This window comes from Pelophylax lessonae, assembly GCF_965119305.1.
Source record: "Pelophylax lessonae genome assembly, chromosome: 1".
NCBI lineage: Eukaryota > Metazoa > Chordata > Amphibia > Anura > Ranidae > Pelophylax > Pelophylax lessonae.
Genome location: NC_138768.1, coordinates 161,986,858 through 162,007,815, shown reverse-complemented (window position 1 = coordinate 162,007,815; position 20,958 = coordinate 161,986,858). Strand labels below are relative to the sequence as shown.

At 44.6% G+C, this 20,958-nt stretch overlaps 1 protein-coding gene across 3 annotated transcripts in view; it reads left to right on the top strand.

Moving 5' to 3' along the window:
• Positions 1-7,591: 7,591 nt before the first annotated feature.
• MCTP1 (multiple C2 and transmembrane domain containing 1) overlaps positions 7,592-20,958 on the top strand; it is a 1,122,980-nt gene continuing 1,109,613 nt past the window's right edge. Inside the window, exon 1 of one of the 3 annotated variants that reach the window (XM_082247658.1) lies at positions 7,592-8,263. In XM_082247658.1, the coding sequence (XP_082103784.1) occupies positions 7,718-8,263 (546 nt within the window). In that variant the 5' untranslated portion in view covers positions 7,592-7,717. The remainder of the gene's footprint in view (positions 8,264-20,958) is intronic. The other 2 variants (XM_082247657.1, XM_082247659.1) reach the window with 2 other exon arrangements.

Here is a 20,958-nt window from a genome sequence, read left to right as displayed (position 1 = left end):
CACCCTGAAAATCAAAGTGATAAAATAATACAGCAGGCTAGTCCATTTTGCTGAAATTTCATTGCAGCAACTCAAAATGGTACTCAGTAGTTTGTATGGCTCCCATGTGCTTGTATGCAAGCCTGACATTGTCAGGGCATGCTCCTGAGATGACGGATTATGTCCTGGGGTATTTCCTCCCAGATCTGGACCAGGGCACCACTGAGCTCCTGAATAGACTGAGGTGCAACCTGGCGGCATCGAATCGACTGAAACATAAAGTCCCAGAGGTGTTCTATTGGATTCAGGTCAGGCGAGCATGGGGGCCACAATGGTATCAATTCCTTCATCCCCCAGGAACTGGCTGCATACTATAGTCACGAGGCCGGCATTGTCATGCGCAAGGAGGAACCCAGGACCCACTGCACCAGCGTAGGGTCTGACAATGGGTTCAAGGATTTCAAGCTGACATTTAATGGCAGTCAGGGTGCCATTGTCTAGCCTGTAGAGGTCTGTGCATCCCTCCATAGTTATGCCTCTCCAGACCATCACTGACCCACCACCAAACCGGTCATGCTGAACGATGTTACAGACAGCATAATGTTCACCACTGCTTCTCCAGATCCTTTCATGTCTGTCACATTTGCTCAGGGTGAACCTGCTCTCATTTGTGAAAAGCACAGGGCGCCAGTGGCAGACCTGCCAATTCTGGTGTTCAATGGCAAATGCCAATCAAGCTCCACAGTGGCGGGCAGTGAGCACAAGGCCCAGTAGAGGACATTGGGCCCTCAGGCCACCCTCATGAATTCTGATTCTGATTGTTTGGTCAGAGATATTCATACCAGTGGCCTGCTGGAGGTCATTTTCTAGGGCTCTGGCAATGCTCATCCTGTTCCTCCTTGCACAAAGGAACAGATACCGGTCCTGCTGATAGGTTGACCTTCTACGGCCCTGTCCAGCTCTCTGAGAGTAACTGCCTGTCTCCTGGAATCTCCTCTATGCTCTTGAGATTGTGCTAGGAGACACAGCATGACCTTCTGGCAATGACACATATTGATGTGCAATCCTGGAGGAGTTGGACTGTTCAACCTCTATAGAGCCCAGCCTCATGCTACCAATAGTGACACTGACTCTAGCCAAATGCAAAACTAGTGAAAAATAGTCAGAAAAGATGAGTAGGGAAAACAATGTCAGTGGCCTCCACCTGTAAAATCATTCCTGGTATGGAGATGGTCTCATTTTTGCCCATCTAGTGCATCTGTTGTTAATTTCATTAACACCAAAGCAACTGAAACTGATTAGCAACCCCCCTGCTACTTTTTTTTTTAATGTATTTTTTACATAAAACATAGAACTACTAATAACACCTCCTACCCCCTCTGCTACTTAACTGACCAGATCAATATCCCAGGAGTTTAATTGACTTGATGCTGTACTCTGATTAATAAGTGTTCCTTTTTTTGAGCAGTGTATGAATAAGATAGATTTTTAGCATAAACGGTGGAATTTGTTTACCATAGGTTCATACTGCACCTTTCCCCTTTAGGAGGATATACTGTATGTAATAGCAGCATCTGGTCTCCACTGCACAGTAGGTCCTATTAGTGCCTCTTCCCTTTAAAAAAATGGCTGCAATAACACCACTATGTCTCCTCCACACCGCAGGTAGGCACAGATATATTCTCCAAAAATAAAATAAAAGCTAATAGTGCTCTCTGTTGGAAATGTTTATTTAGGATGAAAATATATAAAAGATACATTTGCATTCAGGGGAGGACTGGGCCAGGGGGCAATTGCCCCCCCCCCCCCCGTCACTCTGATGCCCTGTAAAAAGGCTGCACTGCTTCTGCCACAGACATGCCTATAGGATTCCTGGTGAAGAGAAATAAAAAGTCCCTCCTGCTGAACCTACTGAGTGTGGGATGAAGATAAGGACAGAATGCAGGTCTCCCCCCTAACATGGATGGTGTAAACTGTGTCTGAGCTGAGGCCGGTTCCATGATCTCTGGAGACTCTCCTCCCCTGGCCAGCCTCGACCTAGCTATCCCAGCTCCATCCTGGTGGCCAGATCAGGAACCTGGATTCGGCCAGCGTGTAGAGAGTACCTGGAGCGGAGTGTCCGCCTGGAATGGGGGTCAGGAGGAGGACGGGAAGAGGGAGAGTGGGAAGAGGCACCATGGGCCTCTGGTTTGTACTTGCCCCCTGGGCCGAAAGTTGCCAGTCAGCCCCTGTTTGCATTTAAAGGTGCACAAGACCTGTGTAGAAGGATAGAAACTCATCCAGAGCCTGCCCCTGTCTTCCTTAGGCCCCGTTCACACATGAGTGCAGCTTGCTTTTTATTGCGCGTTTTTCACCCATTACCATGTGTTGCACCTAGGGCAGCCCATTTAATGTGAGTGGTAAAAAAATTATATAATAATATTATAATAGCTGCACTCAACCAATCTCATGCACTTTAGTGTTGTGTGCAAAAAATATATTCTCAAACCATATATAAATGGTACCAATAAGTTACCAAGTGCACTAGTGTAAAGTGCGAATACCAAAAAAAACATATGATAATCAATCAATGTTAGCCACGTGCACATATGAGTGTGTAATACACTTAGATCATGTGTGATAAATGAATAAATATATAAAACTCAGAAAAAATATATACAGTTAAAGTGCTCTAATCCAGTGCAATATAAAAAATAATTCAATCAATAAATTAAAAGGATGAATGGTCCTATGGTACAATATAAAGTGCAATGTGCAAAAATGAGATCCAATCAGATATTGGTGTTTGGGACCATAAAACAAGAAGTGCCATTACAAGATCCCTTCAGAGACTCTATTTGATTATAGGACAGTGTTATTGGATTAAATCAATCTGTTTTATGGTCCCACACACCAATATCTGATTTCTTCCTTGCCAGTGTTGTAATATAATCATTTATACTCACGAAAACATGAGTATAAATATGCATAAACATGCGTATGAATGTAAATAACTGCATTCATATGTAAAATATTCTATATTTATTTGATGCCTCTATATTCATCTCTGTATTACTGATCTTTACTGTGTAGTCTGCATTCTACAATGCATCTAATTTCATCTCAGTAAAAAAGTGACGGATTTTGCTCCCAAGAGGTCTTAAAAAGTGCATACAGTAAACCCCCCTCCATTGCGGGGGTTACGTTCCGGACCCAGCCGCGAAAAGTGAAAATCCGCAAAATAGAAAAACCCTATTAAAATGCATTGTAGGCATGTTTATTTTACTGTCACTGTACGTGTAAAAGCATTTTAAGGTCTTTAAACACACTTTTAAAACAATAGAAACTCATTTAAACACATAAAAGATACTGAGAGACATAGCAAGAGCTATGGAAAACACAAATATTTCATTTTTAATGATTTATATAGTAAAATAACATTACAAAAAAAACCGCAATATACCGGGACCGCAAAAACTGAACCGCGATGGAGCGGGGGTTTACTGTACTTTACTTTGACCCACCCTTGCAGAACCAGAGAACTGAGGTCACCCCCCCGGATGGAGGTAAAATGCTCCATCTGCATTTCAGGCTGTCAGTGCATGATTGTGTTATATTAATTGCTACTTATTTGGATGCATGCACTACACTACACTCACTACATTACATATTTATAGATTATTTTATTTTATTTTTAACCAGTATACAATGTTCTAAAGATTCATTAAATGAAATACCACACTGATTTCAAACTGAGTTTTATTTTCCAACACAATAAAAGCAATTTAGCTACTGAGTGTGTTACTTCCAAGCTGCATATTTTGTATTTTTTCCATAATGCAAGAAAAGAAAGACAAATATTTCAGAGTGGAATAAAATGCAAAAAAGAAACCGGTGTCAGCTTCCTTGGGGATGTCTGAGTGTTACAGTGCAGAAGGCCAATCAATCAACCATGAAAAAACCCCATCACAGGACAGAGATTGGAGAAATACATTCAGCATTTCTGCCCACATCCTACAAAACATTGCCTACTGCATGCTGTAGATCAGGGTCCCCCTCAGATTTCCCCCCTACATCAGGGTCCTTCTTACGTTAGTGTCCCCATCAGAGTCCCCCTTTATATCAGTGTCCTTCTTACATTGAAATCCCTATTACATCAGTGCCCTCATCTGAGCCCCCCCCTAACATCAGTGTCCTCGTCCAAGCAGCCCCCCCCCCTTACATCAGGCTCCTCATCAGAGTCACCCATACATGAGGATTCCTATCAGATTCCTTCCTACATTAGAATCCCGTTACATCAGTGTCCTCAACAACATCCTCCCTTACATCAAAGTCCCCATCACAGTCCTCCTTACATCAAGTTCCCTCTTACATCAAAGTCCTCATTATAGTCCTCCCTTATTTCAGTGTTCCCATCAGAGTCCTCATCAAAGACTCCCTTGCATCGGGTTCCAAATCAGAGTCCCCCATACATCAGAGTCCCCTTTACATCAATGTCCGCCCTTTAATCAGAATCCGCCTTTACATCAGAGTCCCCCCTCGCATCAGAACCCCTATCTTACATGACATGGCTGTAGCAGCAGGGTGTAAGCAAGAAGGAGGAGCAGGCCTGCCCTCCTGTACATTTGGGGCAAACATGTGATTGGTTGCTGGCAGTCGTAGCAATCAATGACAGGGATGATGACAGCACAGCAGGGGGAACCTGGAATGAGAGACATATCTAAAATGAGACCCATGTGAGAGCTCAGTGGGCCCATATTGAGAATACGCCACTGACCCTAACTGCAGACTGGATAAAATCTTGTAGTAGGCTGTAGTTTGGAGACCCCCTGCTGCTAGATCCAGAGTATGAACAGATCACAATGACCTCATCAGCTGCACTGCCAGATCCTTAACCCCTTACCATATGTATCAGCCACAGAAAGTCATTTTGACACACATGACCCCGCCTCTGGAGAGTCCCCCCTTATAATTATAGTCCTTCTTATATTAAAGTCCCTGGTACATCTGGGTTTCCCCTTTGATTAACGTCCCCATCAGAATCTATTTACCATTACAATTCCCCTTACATCAGGATCCCCATCAGAGTCCTCCTTTGTGTCAGAGTCTCTCCTCCTGGGATCACAGTGAAGTAGGGGTATCTCTGTGTCCTCACCTCCAGGGATCACAATGACGTAAGGGGGATATCTCTCTTCTCTCCTCCAAGTATCACAGTGAAATAGGTTGACCTCTCTGACCTCTTCTCCCTCCCCGCCCAGTTTAATGGTAAAGTAGAGGATCTCTGTCCTCTCCTCCAGGGATCTGAGTGAAAGGAGATCTCTCTTTGCTCTCCTCTCCACTCCTCTCCTCTCCACTAGCAATCACAGTGAAGGGAGATCTCTCTTTCCTCTCCTCTCCTCTAGCAATCGCAGTGAAGGGAGATCTCTCTTTCAGAACTCCAGAACTTTCAGAACTCACAGTGAAGGGGGGGTTTCTATAAAATCTTCTCCAGGGATCACAGTGAAGGGGGGGGGAGGTGGGTTCTATAAAATCTCCTCCACCACAGTGAAGTAGGGGGGATCACTGCTCTTTTCTCTCCTCTAGGGATCACACAGTGAAGGGGATCCCAGTAAAGGGGGGGGAAGTATCTATCTTCTTCTCTCCTCCGGGGATCACAGTGGAGATCTCTGTGACTTCTTCAGGTATCATTGTAAAGTATGAGGGATCCCTGCCCTTTCCTCTCCTCCAGGGATCACAGTGAATGTGATCTCTGTCCTGTCCTCCAGGGATCCCTGTGAAGAATGGGGATCTCTGTCCTATCCTGCAGGAACCATAATGCGGGGGATCTTTATCTCCTCTCCACCAGGGACCCCAGTGAAGAAGGGGAATCTGTTTCTTCTCCTCTCCTCCAGGGATCAGGGAAGAAGGGGGATATCTATCTTTTTCTCTCCTCCAGAGACCACAGTGGAGATCTATGTGACCTCTCCATGGATCATTGTGAAGTAGGAGGGACCTCTGCCCTTTCCTATCCTCCAGGGATCACAGTGAAGGGGATCTCCATGTCCTGTCCTCCAGGGATCTCAATTAAGAAGGGGATCTCTGACCTCTCCTCCAGGAATCCCTGTTGAGGGGATCTCTGTCCTCTCCTCCAGGAATTACAGTGCAGGGGATCTTTATCTCCTCTCCACCAGGGACCCCAGTGAAGAATGTGAATCTGTTTCTTCTTTCCTCCAGGGATCGCAGGGCAGACGGGGGATCTCTATCTTTTTCTCTCCTCCAGAGACCACAGTGCAAATCTCTGTTACTTTTCCAGGGATCATTGTGAAGTAGGAGGGAATTCTGCCCTTGAAAAGGAAACCCCCTTGGTTTGGTGGGACTTTATAGGTAACAGTGGAATTCTGCCCTTTCCTCTCCAGGGATCACAGTGAAGAGGATCTCTCTGTCCTGTCCTCCAGGGATATCAATGAAGAAGTGGGATCTCTGTCCTCTCCTCCAGGGATCCCTGCAAAGGGGATCTTTATTTCCCCACCCTCAAGGATCCATGTGAAGAGGGGTCTCTGTGTCCTCTCCTCTCCTCCAGGGATCACAGTGAAGGGGACATCTCTGTTCTGTCCTCCAGGGATCTCAATGAAGAAGGGAGGTCTCTGTCTTCTCCTCTCCTTCAGGGATCACAGTGAAAGAGATTGCTCTGTCGTGTCCTCCATGGATCTCAATGAAGAAGAGGAATCTCTGTCCTCTCCTTCAGGGATCCCTGTGATGGAAATCTTTATCTCCTCTTCTCCAGAGATCCCTGTGAAGGGGGATCTCGGTGTCCTCCCCTCCAGACATCTCAATGTATAAGGGGGATTTCTGTCCTCTCCTCCAGGGATCCCTGTGAAGGGATGGATCTCTATGCCCACTCCTCCAGACATCTCAATGAATTAGGGTGGTTTCTGTCCTCTCCTCCAGGGATCCCTGTGATGGGAATCTTTATCTCCTCTCCTCCAGGGATCCCTGTGATGGGGATCTCTATGTCCTCTCCTCCAGACATCTCAATGAATAAGAGGGATTTCTGTTCTCTCCTCCAGAAATCACAGTGAAGAAAGGGAATCTATTTCTTCTCCTCTCCTCTCCTCCAGGGATCCCCTCTCTGTGTCCTCTCCTGCAGAGATCTCAGTGAAGAAGTAGGATCCCTGTTCTTCCCCTCTCCCCAATGCATGGAGCACATTGAAGGCGATCTCTGTGTCCTCTCCTCCAGGAATCCCAGTGAAGAATCTCTCTCCTCTCGGTATCAGGAATCAGGATGATGTTAGGTGATTTCTCTCCTCCGTGGATCGCAGTAATGCGGGGGATCCCCCTGTCCTCTGGGTAGCAGTGATGCGGGGGATCCCTCTGTCCTCTGGGTAGCAGTGATGCGGGGATCCCCCTGTCCTCTGGATCGCAGTGAGTGGGCGGGGTGTAGATGGATGACCAGCCTATGAAATGACAGTGCAGTAAACACAGATGCGGAGTCCCCGCCCCTGGTCTCCACGTGTTGCAGGGATGGAGCCGGCTCCCCGGATGAGATCGGTGTGTTGATGAGCGGACGGGATCGCAGTGAGGATTACAATGTTATAATGTTAGAAGGTGGCGGAGCGGCTGAGTGCGCGGAGCGGTGCGGACCCCTGATCCCGGTGTGGGGCTCCTCCCAGTTACGCCCCCTAGTTGCGGCTCTTCCTGGGCTGGGCTGAAGCCTCCAAGGTCCCTGCTCTCCTGTTGCTTGCCGCTCAGGCGCTCCCGGGCCAGAAGGAAAGGGTCCGGTATGGAGCCGGCGGACACGGCGGGCTCGTCTCTACAGGCCCGGCTCTTTAGGAACCTCCAGCTGGGCCGGTCCAGGAAAGGTGGGAAGCCGGAGCGCCGCAGTGCGGGGACACCCTGCCCTTCACCCCCTCCGCAGCGGAGGAAGGAGCCGGCGGAGGGGCCCGCTATGGAGGAGGTAGTACCGGGAATTATCCGTTGGAGCGGGATACGGAGGAGGAAACAGGCGCTGGACCGAGTCTTCTCTTCATCCCAACCCAACCTGTGCTGCTCCGGGACTGACTCCTTACCCTCCAGCGCCCCCTGTAGTAGCCCCGGCAGTATCGCCACTACCCCGGAGCCCGGCTCTACTCTGCGCCGCCTGCGGGATCACCTTCTACCCTACAACCGGAACCGGGAGGGAGACGGACAGACAGCCAGAGGACAGCATCTGTCCCATCAGAAGAGCTCATCCCTGCCCGGCAATGAGTGCATCGATCAGCTACTACTCCCCGCCAGCACCAAGGACAGCGCCGGCCCGGCCAAGGCGAGGGACACCGGCCAGCAGACGGTGAGTGATAAGGGGGGACTGTCATGGGGGGGGGGGGGGGCTGTGATGGAGGGACTATGATGGAGGGACTGTCATGGGGGGGGGGGGGGTATGATGGAGGGGCTATGATGGGGGACTATCATGGGGGGGTATGATGGAGCGACTATGATGGGATGGAGGGACTATGATGGGGGAACTATAAAACTATGATGGGGGGACTATGATGGGATGGAGGGACTATGATGGGATGGAGGGACTATAATGGGGGGACTATGATGGGGGAACTATAAAACTATAATGGGGGGACTATGATGGGGGGACTATGATGGGGGGACTATAATGGGTGGGACTATGAGGGGGGAACTATGATAGGGGGAACTATGATAGGGGGAACTATGATAGGGGGAACTATGATAGGGGGACTATCATAATCATTATCCCGGGGCTGCGCTTCACCCCCCCCCCCCCAGGTGTTTGGGAAAGTGGGCATTGTCCTCTATCTGCAGCCAGCCTATCACAGCTCTCCCCCCCCCTCCCCACACATGGCACTGCAAGGGTTAACCAGCAGCAAACATCTATTATAGAGCAGGTGACCGATTCTTGCATGTCATGGCTGCCTTCCTTTTCTTTCTTCTGCTTTCATCTGGAGAGACAGATTTTCAGGCTGCCCTGCAGATGTAGCAGTTGTAGCATGGGTGCCCAATCTGTGGCTTTTGCGGAACTACAAATCCCATCATGCCTCTGCCTCGAATAACTCCTAAAGGCAGAGGCATGATAACTTGTAACTGTCAGTGGCCTGCAACCCCTCATGGGTTCCGCAACAGCTGAAGGGCCACAGGTTGGGCACCCATGACTTAGAGGAATAAGACATGCACTTCAAGGACTAAATGCTCATTGAGGGGCGTTTGCCAAGTCCGGAGCAGCCCAATCTGGAGTATTTGTACACAGCAGCCAATTAGCTTCTAGCTTTCATTTTCAAAGCTTAACGTGACAAGCTGAAAATAGAGGCTGATTGGTTGTCATGCACAGCTGCTCAGGCTTTGATCAATTCCCCCCACTGTGTCTAGGGGTGCCAGAATAAGGTGTAACTACTTACCTTACTTACCGTATTCTGGGCTCCAGCCGGCCCCCACCCCAGCCTCCTCCACATGCAAAGCACGGTTAATGTCCAACTAAAGACAAAACCTTATTTTTAGTTTTAGAGAGTGGAGGGGGATTAGAACTCCTCTGTGTCCCCGTTGGGGAGATTCATCCTCTCTATTTGCCCTGCTTACCATTATCATTAAAAGTGAAAGTAAAAGAAAATCCCAAATTTTGGGTTGTCCCCAGAAAAGTAATAGAGGGAAATCTCCCAGTTTATCTGGGGGTCCCCAAAGTATTCCCTTAATTTGTAGGGATTTCCTTTCACTTCTTATTTGGCTATGGGACAGGAAGTGAAGGGAAATCTCTGCAATGGGACACAAATATTGAAAGAAATCTGACAGGGGTTATAACCCCCCCTTACTCTATCCCAAACGAAAAGAAAGGTTTTGCCCATAGATCTAAATTACCCGTTTCCCACCCTCATGGCATCATATGACGTCGCAGACTTTGAGTAGGGATATCTGAATGATGCCTGCAGTTACAGGCTTGAGTCAGATATCTTCTTTTATAAGCAGGCAATTCCCTGCACCGTAAAAACAATCATAGCTGCTTTTCAGCCACTTAATTGTTTTTATAGGCGGCGGAAGGGGACATTCCCCCTCTCTCTGCCCTTCGGTGCTTCTACTCCCTCACCTGTGCAATGGGCGAACTGGAGAAGGAATCCGCCAACGCCGAAAGTTCACCATAGAGAATATCGTGGGCCAGATGGTCCCTGGCTGACTCTATGATCTTTCAGAGGCTTGGCGCAATGCTATGACGTCACGCCTGGTCTCTGAAGTTACAAACTCTGCCGGTGCCTCAGCTGGAAAGCCGAGATCGTTTTATTTTTTTCATCTCAGGCTTTCCAGCCTTGAGGCGAAATCCGGGGGCTTATGTTTACATTTCTTGTAATGGGAATAAAAGTGATAAAAAAAAAAAATGTAAAAGGAAAGTGTCAAAATAGAAAAATAAAAGTAAAATAAACAATAAAAAAAAATATAAAGCACCCCTGTCCCCGCATGCTCGCTCACAGAAGCAAACGCATATGTAGGTCGTGCCCACATATGTAAATGGCACTCAAATCACATATGTGAGGTATCACCGCAAATGTTAGAGCAAGAGCAACAATTCTAGCCCAAGACCTCCTCTGTACCTCTACACAGGTAACTTGTAAACATTTTTAAAGCGTCACATATGGGGATTTTTAAGTCCTGAAGTTTGTCACCATTCCACGAGTGTGTGCAATTTTAAAGCATGACATGTTGGGTATCTAATTACTCGGAGTAACATCATCTTTCACATTATGTAAAAAATTGGGCTAAATTTAGTTTTTTTTAATGCATGAAACACTTTTTTTCCAAAAAATATGCGTTTGAAAAATTGCTGCGCAAATACCAAGGGAGATAAAAAGTTGTAATGACCATCATTTTATTCCCTAGTGTCTCTGCTGAAAAAACATATATAATGTTTGGGGGTTCTGAGTAATTTCCTAGAAAAAGCATGATGATTTTTACTTGTAGAAGAGAAGTGTCAGAATTGGCCTGGGTGGCAAGTAGGGAATGTCCCTATATTGTAGAAAAAATATACTATGTATATTAACGCGCCAGAGAGGTGGTTTCTAGAACCTGGTATAGGTAAATATTTTATGTAGAAAATAGTATAAATAAGTAAAATTCCATGATAATAAATTAATTAATGCAGCTGCTAGTAAAGTGCGGGTGCCAACGATGAAGGAAAAGTATTCACAATAGTGATACCTCTAGCGCTTGCTATTCCCTAGTGGAAATACATATAATTACATAAGTGCTAAAAATACATGGTGGAAAAAATAAATAGTTCAAATATATTAATAGTAATAGACCACTCCAATATGGTTGTCCATTCAGTGTATGGTGATAAATTAATCAATAAATAAATCAGTAAAAATTAATAAAGTCCAAATCCAATATATGTGACTAAAGTGCTGGTGCTTCTTCCTTAATTGCTTTGGTGCTTCCTTTCCCGTGAAAAATAAATAAATTGCCCACTCACCAGATGCTGTGGGTCCTATATGTCTTATGACATTAGAACCAATCGTGCTTCAAATAAGGAGATCCTTTCCAGGTTCAGATTCCCTCTCCCTGGATATGGACAGCCGCTGCGGTTAATCTTCCACCATGGGATGAGTCTCCTCCAACCACGGTCCACTGTATGAGATGTGCTTCCCTGTAAATCACCTCCAATCACAAGTCGTGATGGGGGAATAAAAGGATAGTGTGGTATTGTTTTTCCAAAATTTTATTTCACACACTCCGCACACTCAACGGTACAAATCCGTAAAAGTCCAATAGGTGAGTAAAAATCAGGTGTCATACACATCCGCAGTTCAGATAAAATTGCAGCAAGGTGAGGAAAACCGTGTGAAATAAAATTTTGGAAAAACAATACCACACTATCCTTTTATTCCCCCATCACGACTTGTGATTGGAGGTGATTTACAGGGAAGCACATCTCATACAGTGGACCGTGGTTGGAGGAGACTCATCCCATGGTGGAAGATTAACCGCAGCGGCTGTCCATATCCAGGGAGAGGTTATCCGAACCTGGAAAGGATCTCCTTATTTGAAGCACGATTGGTTCTAATGTCATAAGACATATAGGACCCACAGCATCTGGTGAGTGGGCAATTTATTTATTTTTCACGGGAAAGGAAGCACCAAAGCAATTAAGGAAGAAGCACCAGCACTTTAGTCACATATATTGGATTTGGACTTTATTAATTTTTACTGATTTATTTATTGATTAATTTATCACCATACACTGAATGGACAACCATATTGGAGTGGTCTATTACTATTAATATATTTTAACTATTTATTTTTTCCACCATGTATTTTTAGCACTTATGTAATTATATGTATTTCCACAAGGGAATAGCAAGCGCTAGAGGTATCACTATTGTGAATACTTTTCCTTCATCAATGTCCCTATATTGTATGTGATGATGCCGAGGCTCCACCCACAGACTAGAAATGTGAACAGAGGAGGAGGGAATAGGGTAAGTAATGTACACCCTGGGGGGGAGGGGCTCCACTGTAAAGGGGTATTTTCCTTTTCCTGGCATTCAGCTTTAAAGTGTTACCGAACGTCCATATTCCATACCTTCCAATGTGATCATCTGTATGTTTTTATAGCAAGGCTAGATAGTACATTCCGAAATAAGTCTTCCTTTAGGAAGGTGCCCACCCTGGCTTTACACGTATTGTACAAAGCCTAGCTTCATGGATACCGGATGTTTTCCGACACAGCGACTGAGCGTTCCAGATACAGTAATGGATCCTCTCATTCACCTTCCCTTTCCTCTCCCAGTGTCCATTTCCAAAACACCCCTTTACTCTGTTCACTGGTTTTCTGTGAATGGACAAGAGGAGATCCTGTCGATCATCCACACCTCCTCTCCCCTTTTCCACTCGCAGAAAGCCTCACACCTGGGAACAGAATACAAGGCATTTTCTGAATGGACGTGGGAAGAGGAAAGGGGGATGAACTAACTACAGGATCCTTCACTGTATGAAAAATCAGAAGAAGAGCACTGGGTTTACTATACATCATCAATGAAGCTTTGATTTGCACAGTAAGCAGCAGTTGTCCAGGCATGAGATAGTCATTATGAGAGGTAGCCTTTTTGTGGTGTTTCCCAAAAAAAAACATTTTTCTGATGTTCTACTTGAAGTGTCACTAAACCCACATCACAAGAAACTACCAATAAATGGTATATAACATTCTGTTCATACTCACTCAGTCACTATGAGATTAATTTTCTGTATTCTGCAAAAAACTTGGTTGATCCTGTTGCTCTCTATCTCCCCCTTCTGTCCATGTCCCCAATTCCGCTAGGGAATCTGCAGCTGTGGTGGTAACTCTGCACATGCTCAGTTTTTTATGTGTTTCTATGCTGAGCATTTCCTCCCTATCACATCTGAGCAGCCCATGTGACTACAGAGTCACACATGTGGCCATATACACAGTGGTAAATAACAGCCCACTCCCGTCTCCATGCCCACTAACCAGATAAACACAATGGGGGTGGTATATTACATGTAGATTAATGGAGGTTTCACCTCCCTCCTTTTCTAAGACACAGGCTGGAGGGGCATGACACAGCCTGTGACTGTAAGAAATCCACCCACACCATGTTTATGCCAAAATAAATAATAAAGATTTGATTTCAAATATATCTACTTTAAATATTTTTAATACATATATTATATATATATTATATATATTATATTTATATATATATATATTACACACACACACACACACACACACACACACAATCTTTACAAAAGATTGTTTTTTTTTAAAAAAAAAAAATGTATTTTGAACATGTGACCAGAAGCAGAGGACTAGAAGCTCCTCCTACTTATGTTTCCCTGCAGACAGGCTGGGGAAGGGCTGGGTCATGTAACAGCTGGAAATCGATTAGGAAAAAAGGTACTTAGATGTTTTGTTTTTATTAAAATACTTACAGTGCCATCATCCCCATAAAGAAATCAAAGGGACAATGTAAATTAAACAGTGTGTGTTTAGTAGGATTGCACCAATACCGGTATTAGTATAGGTGCGGATACTAAGCATCTGCACGAGTATCCACACTTGTGCAAAAGCACCGATACCTGAAACTGATAACCCTCACTGACAGCTTAAATGTAAAAAAAAAGCGGCAATTATCGGTTGTTAAAGAGTGAGGTCGCTGCATCCTTAACAACCGATGACTAATTCAGCTGTCAGTGGGATTCCCCTGTTGACAGCTGAAGTGTTAAAGAAGTCCAGCAATTGGAGCTGTTAAAAAAAAAAAAGCAGCTGGGCAATGTTTATCAACAACATTGCTCAGCCCCTGAAACACTAGGATAAAAAGAAACCTTGTTTCTTTTTGTATCTTTCTGTTTCTTCATCTTCTTCTACAGATCAGAGTGATGAACATCAATCTGCAGATGAAGTCAGTTTAAGGCTCGGTTCACACTATTGCGATGCGGGAAGGCTGCGAATTCGCAGCCTGTTCCCGCATCGCACACGCACCCCCGGCAGTTCACACTGCCATATGCGATCCGCTGGGGGTGTCAATGTAATCTTAACGACACCCCCAGTTTGATCGCATATCGCAGTGCGATCGTGCAGTTCGCACAGGATCGGATCGCACAAGTGTGAACCGCTGTGCGATCCGATCCTGATGCGGCAGCAAAAATGCCTCCTGTGCGTCTTTGCTGCGGGTGCGGTGCGAATTTAGCCATACAAACTGTATGGCTAAACTCGCACCGCACAGCTGATCGCATGTCATGTCGGAGCAGTGCGCTCCGACATGACATGCGAACCCGGCACACGCAGAAGTGTGAACCGGGTCTAAAGCAACCTGTCAAGTAAAAAAAAAAAAAAAAAAAAAAAAAAAATATATATATATATATATATATATATATATATATATTGTGTTTTTACTAATCCCTAATTTACTCTAATAAGCCTTAATTAACTCCTTATTCTCCTCCTTTTTTTTTTTTTTTGCTTTGTTTGTTATTATTTTTACACTTTTAACATATATTTACACGTTTCACATTAAAAAAAAAAAAACGCGACATGTAAAAAAAAAAAAAATGTATTCCATTTGTAAATAACTTTTCAATGCTTTGTACAATTGCTGACTGCTAAAGTTTAAACAAAACAGTTGTGGTATGTATCGTAATTAGTATCAAGGAGTACAGAAAGTACTAGTACTCGTACAAAAATGGTATCGGTGCATCCCTAGTGGTTAGTATCACTTTAAACATTGTTTGCTAATCAACATAAAGAGGTCATGTTTGGGATGCTGTGCTGGATTCAATAGGATAGAATAGGTAAAGGTTAAAACCCCTGCCTTTATTTTTTTTTCTAAATCCAATAGGGGAGATTTTTCTTCACTTCTTTTCCAGACAACAGGAAGTGAAAGGAAATCTCTCTAAAGGGAGGGTAAAATGTGGGATTTCCAATCACTTTCAGTTACCAGGACACATACAGTAGAAAGGGTAAATCCCCCCCCCCCCCCCCCACAGAAGCACAGACTGAAATAAAAAACCCACAGAGGTTCTAACCCTTTCATAAAGTATTCAGAAATTCAGATACATTTTAAATGGAGCCTATACTGAGAGAATGTGGAGTCTGCCATAACTGACCTCTAGGCCTGGCTGTCATGTTAATCTAATGTATGCCGATCAGGAGTTCTGACTTCACTCTGACTCTGTAATCAGCAGCTTCTTCTGGGTCAGTGAGTCAGAAAATATTGAAGTCAGATCCTAATGGGAGGTCAGCGATGGCAGCCCACACTATAGTACAGCTTTTATTGGAAGGGAATGTCTAGTCTTTTCCGAAATGTAAAACAGAGAAATTCCATGTGTTTCATTTTATTGCTGAGAACAGAAATTGAGAGCTGAGATTGGTGAGAACATCTTCAAAGCCGTGTTCCCTGTATGATTTGTTATTAAATATGAATATCAATAACAGAGAGTAACTTGGCTTGAGAGAGTTTTGCAAGACAAGCAAAAATTATTTTATAAATCTTGACTTGATAAACAAGCGATATAAAAAGTAGCGTCATGTCACAACAGAGTATAAAAGAGAAGAGAGGCGCCTCTAAGTGTAGCAATATGGTTACATTTAACGAAGGTACAATATTTAGCAACTCACATGGTGCATGAATAAAACAGACACCTCTAAAGTCACTTTTCCACTGCAAGTACCGGCTCAGCTCCACTCGGCCCTGCTTGGCCCTGCTTGGCTCAGTTTGGTTTTCCACTGCATGGTACCGCATGGTACGTTGTTGGAACGGTTCGGTACGGTTTGGTACGGTTTGCTTTTCCACTAATAGTAAGTGGGTGGGATAACAACGATTCTCTGACCAATCAGTGGCTAGTAGTGACAAACAGTCAAGGCTGCATGCAAAGGATTGTGGGATATGGTACCGGTACGGCCCTCTTGGAATCACAACCGAGGTGGTACTGTTTAAGCGAGCCGTACCGTTCGGTTCCATGTAGTGGAAAAGCGCCGCCGTACCGTACCGTATCAAACCGTTCCAACACCGTACCATGCGGTACCATGCAGTGGAAAAGCACAAAAGTGAGCCGAACCATTCGGTTCCATGCAGTGGAAAAGCACCATTAGTATGCAGAGATCTCGAGTAAAGCTGTCCACATAGATTATCCTCGCCACCGCCATCAACGTCATCCCTTCCACTTTGCGCTCCAGGCCTTTCTTGCAGATCCCTCTACTGCAAGGTAGTCTTCTCGGTCACGACTGCATACTGCAGGAGTGCGGAGGATGGTCTATATGGACAGCTTTACCCCAGATGCCTGCATACTTAGATGTGCCCGTTTTTAATCATCAACCATGTGAGTTGCTAAGAGCCGGTTCACATACAGGCGACGCGACTTCCCGGGGCGACCTGTGAAGTCGCGGTGCACAGCTCGCACCGCGACCTCGGAGCGGCATGCACGGACTTCATATCATTGAAGTCAATGCAGGTCGCTCCAGGTCGCCCCAAAGTAGTACAGGACCCTTTTTCTAAGTCGGAGCGACTTGTGTCGCTCCTATTAGAACGGGTCCTGTGCTACTCTATGGCAGGCAACCCACGGCGACTTGTCAGGCGACCAGGTCGCCTGACAAGTCGCCCCAGTGTGAACGGAGTCTAAATGTTGAACCTTCATTAAATGTAACCATATTGCTACACTTAGAGGAGCCTCTCTTCTCTTTTATACTCTGTAGCTCCTGCTGGATTTTTCTTCTAATCCCCTTTTCGAGGCTTCTATTTGTGGATGGACATTTATGGTTACACAACCTATCACATTGCTATATTCTTTTTATATGGACTATAAACTGAAGGATTTATGAATAAATGGTTGTGGAACTAGTCATCTGAGTTTCCATTATTTCTTATGGGGAAATTTGCTTTGATATACAAGTCCTTTTGATTACAAGCATGTTTCTGGAACGAATTTTGCTCACAATCCAAGGTATTACTGTGTGTTCATTACATAGCCAAGTTCTGCTTCTTACTTTGCAGTGTTAGGCAGTGGTTGTTCTGATACTGATACACTTCCTATGTTAGTAATATCTTATCTCATCAATTATTCATTAAGGCTCCATTCACACCTGGGCGTTCCGGAATTGCGGCAAAACGTGGGACGCAGTTGTGATGCCATTACTTCCTAATGGCACCCCAATCATGGCAAAATTTTGCCGCAGTTGTCACGCAATAAATCGCGCTGTAGTCGTGGCAGAATCGCAGTGCACAAAGCTTGTCGCTCAAAAAGGAGCAGGAGCATTTTTTGGGTGACAGCATTGCAGTTTGCTGCGATTTGCACGACAACCACGGCAAAATCTCGCCACGATTGGGGTGCCATTAAGAAGTAATCTGCCGTCCGGCTATATTTAATTGACTGACGATGTAGAAAAACTGCTTTAGGATGCTTTCACTCTGATCCACTGTGCTTTGGCTGCAGTGCAATGTACCTGTGGTTTGCATGCGGGATATCTGTGCTTTCCTATAGACTTCTATTACATCCCATGTTTTTGTGCGTTTTCAGAAAGCACACCAAAACTGCGCAGTGAGGAAGGGTGAAAGCGCCCTAAAGCAGTTGTTCTACATCTTCAGCCAATTTAATATAGCAGGACGCCAGATCAATCAGCTTTGTAAATCATTTACATTATGTATCATATTTCATTTTATTTGCCAAAGTTCTCCAAGTAGCTATTGTGCACAAAGGGAGGTGCTGAGGGTTTGCTTGTTTCCAGGCATTAAATGCTTTCCATATGGAGATGGATTTGTTTTTTTTTTTTCATCTATAAAAGACCAGCATATTCTGCCATACATAAGGCTCCTTTCACATGGGCGGTGCACCCGACAGGGTCCGTTCCTTTTAGCGGGGGATCGATCCGCCGATCCCCACTAAGCAGGCAGATGACAGCTCCGTCTCCGCTATGTGTGTGCTTTATTCCCGTGATTTGGCCTGACCATAATGTGCAACTAAGAGATGTGACAACAAACATTGAACATTTTCACTGGATACAATAGATGCATCAGAATCCTCTATAGGGTCATATAATAAAAAGTAAATAGCTAAAGTAGATATTAGGCAACAGTTTTTTTTAATTTTGGTTAGAATAAGGGAGGGTTATATCCCCTGTCAGATTTTTTGTTTGCTATCTGTGTCCAATTGCAAAGATCTCCCTTCACTTCCTCTCCCATAGCCAAGCAGGAAGTGAGAGGAAATCCCTGCAAATTAAGGCAATCCCTTGGGGACCCCCAGGTCACCAAAATGAGTATCTCCTTTGGAAGATTTCCCCTCTATTTCTTTTCTGGGGACAACCCGAAATGTGTGATTTTCTTTTACATGTGCTTTCAATGATAATGGTAAACAGGACAAATAGAGAGGGTGACAGACAGCAATAAAAATGGACAAGGGTTCTAATCACTCTATCCAAAAAAAAAAAAAAAGTTTTGCCTTTAGTTTTACTTTAAGGATTATACAATATAACATTTGTCTTAAAAAGAGGCGCATATCTTTTTTGTGTATCTGATATTGTGAGGAAGCATTTTTGGTAATTCACTTAGATGTTTATACTGTTCAGCTGGTATATTTCATATTTTAGCTGATATTTGACTTGCATAAAGGACTCATCTGATCACTTTAAGGCTATGAACTAGGGATCGACTGATTATTGGTGGGGCCGATATTCACTTTTTTTTAAGTATCTATCAGTATTGGCCACAAACTTGCCGATATGACTGATATTGCTTCAAGTGGTTGTACGGGAGTGATGCCTGCAGCTAGAGGCATCACCCCGGTACGGTTTCTTACAGCCCGCTGTCGTCTTTCTTGTAAAGACAACTGATGCGGGTAAGCAGCCGCTCGGCTCTTATTACAAGCAGGAGACCTCCTTCCACCTTCTGCTGCTCTGCCCGGGTCTCCCGACCCACCAGGGGCCCCGAGCAACAAGATGGCACGTATGGCCGGCTGGCCTAGGACCCGAACAAAGTGGGAATCGGCTCTTATCGGGTCTCCAATGTAGTTACCCGAAAGCGATGTCATGACATCACTTCCGTATACTAAAGCCTTGAGAGCGCCAGATTTTAAAAAATGACAGTATTCAAAACAGCCAAATTTGACGTTTTGAATGCTTTTAAGAGCAGAGGAGGGGTTTGGAGTCTTATAAACCCCCAGATCCCTCCATAAAGAGGACCTGATACTTCTTATTACTGTCACAAGGGATGTTTACACTCCATCTGACAGCAGTAAATGTGATTACATTTTTTTTTAAAAGGACAGTGTAAAAATAAAAACTTTAAATGTGTAGAATATCAGCACCTAATATCAGCTATCGGCTTAAAGGATGGCCGGAAAATTGGTATCGGCTCTGAAAAAACAATATCGATCGATCCCTACTATGAACCAATGCGATCTTCCAAATGTATAATGGCAAGTTTAATATGAGCATGTATAACTGTGCTCTATTACACAGCACACAGTCATGCACTTGTTTTATTATGTGAACTGTAGAACATTTGAAAAGTCTTATCTGGACTAGAACTTTGGGCAAATTTTTATTTTCATTTTGGATAGAGTAAGGGAGGGTTATAAGTTATAACTCCTTGTCAGATTTTTTTTTTTTTTCACTCTCTTTGTCCCATTGATGAGATTTCCCTTCCTTTCCTGTCCCATAGCCAAACAGGAAGTGAGAGGAAATCCCTGCAAATTAAGGGAATCCCTTGGCGACCCCCATCTCACCAGAACTAGTGTCCCCATTGGAAGATTTCCCCTCTATTACTTTTATGGGGACAACCCAAAATTTGGTATTTTCGTTTACTTTCACTTTCATTTATAATGGCAAACAGGACAAATAGGGTGAATCTCCCTAACGATGGCACAGACAGCTCCCTCTCCACTTTATCCAAAACGAAAAAAAAAAGTTTTGCCTTTAGGCCCCTTTCACACTTGTGCAACTTGTCCTGCGACTTAGGACAGCAAAGTCGCATGACAGGTCGAACTCCATTATTTCCAATGAGTACTGTACATATCTGTGCGACTTCAAGTCACAACGGCTTCAAAGTAGTCCATGCACAACTTTGGTCTGATTTTAATGCGTTTTGAGGTTCAAAGACCTCAAGATTACACAGGCATTTCTTCATGTCCAGTCAAAATCGCGGCAAAATCACACGGCTTCTAGGTCCCACAGGTGTGAAAGGGCCTTAGTTATACTTCAAACGTATTACTTTACTATACACTTTTCTTTACTTTTTGTAAAGGCTTGGTTCACATATGTTCGGCCGTTGTTTCAGTGCAATTTTTTGAAAGGAATCCAGTGCGGTTTTGTTCACAGGTTCAGGTGCGAATTTGTACTTGAAATTGCACCTCAACCAGACTGAAAAATGCGCAGGACTCTTTTTAACCACTTGCCGACCGGTCACGTTGACCTACTGCGGCAAAGTGGCTCGATATCGTCCAGCGACGTAGACCTACGTCGCTGGACTCCTCCCCCCCAAAGCACCTTGTCCCCATGTTCATGGGGACAAGGGCCTCTTCTCTTCC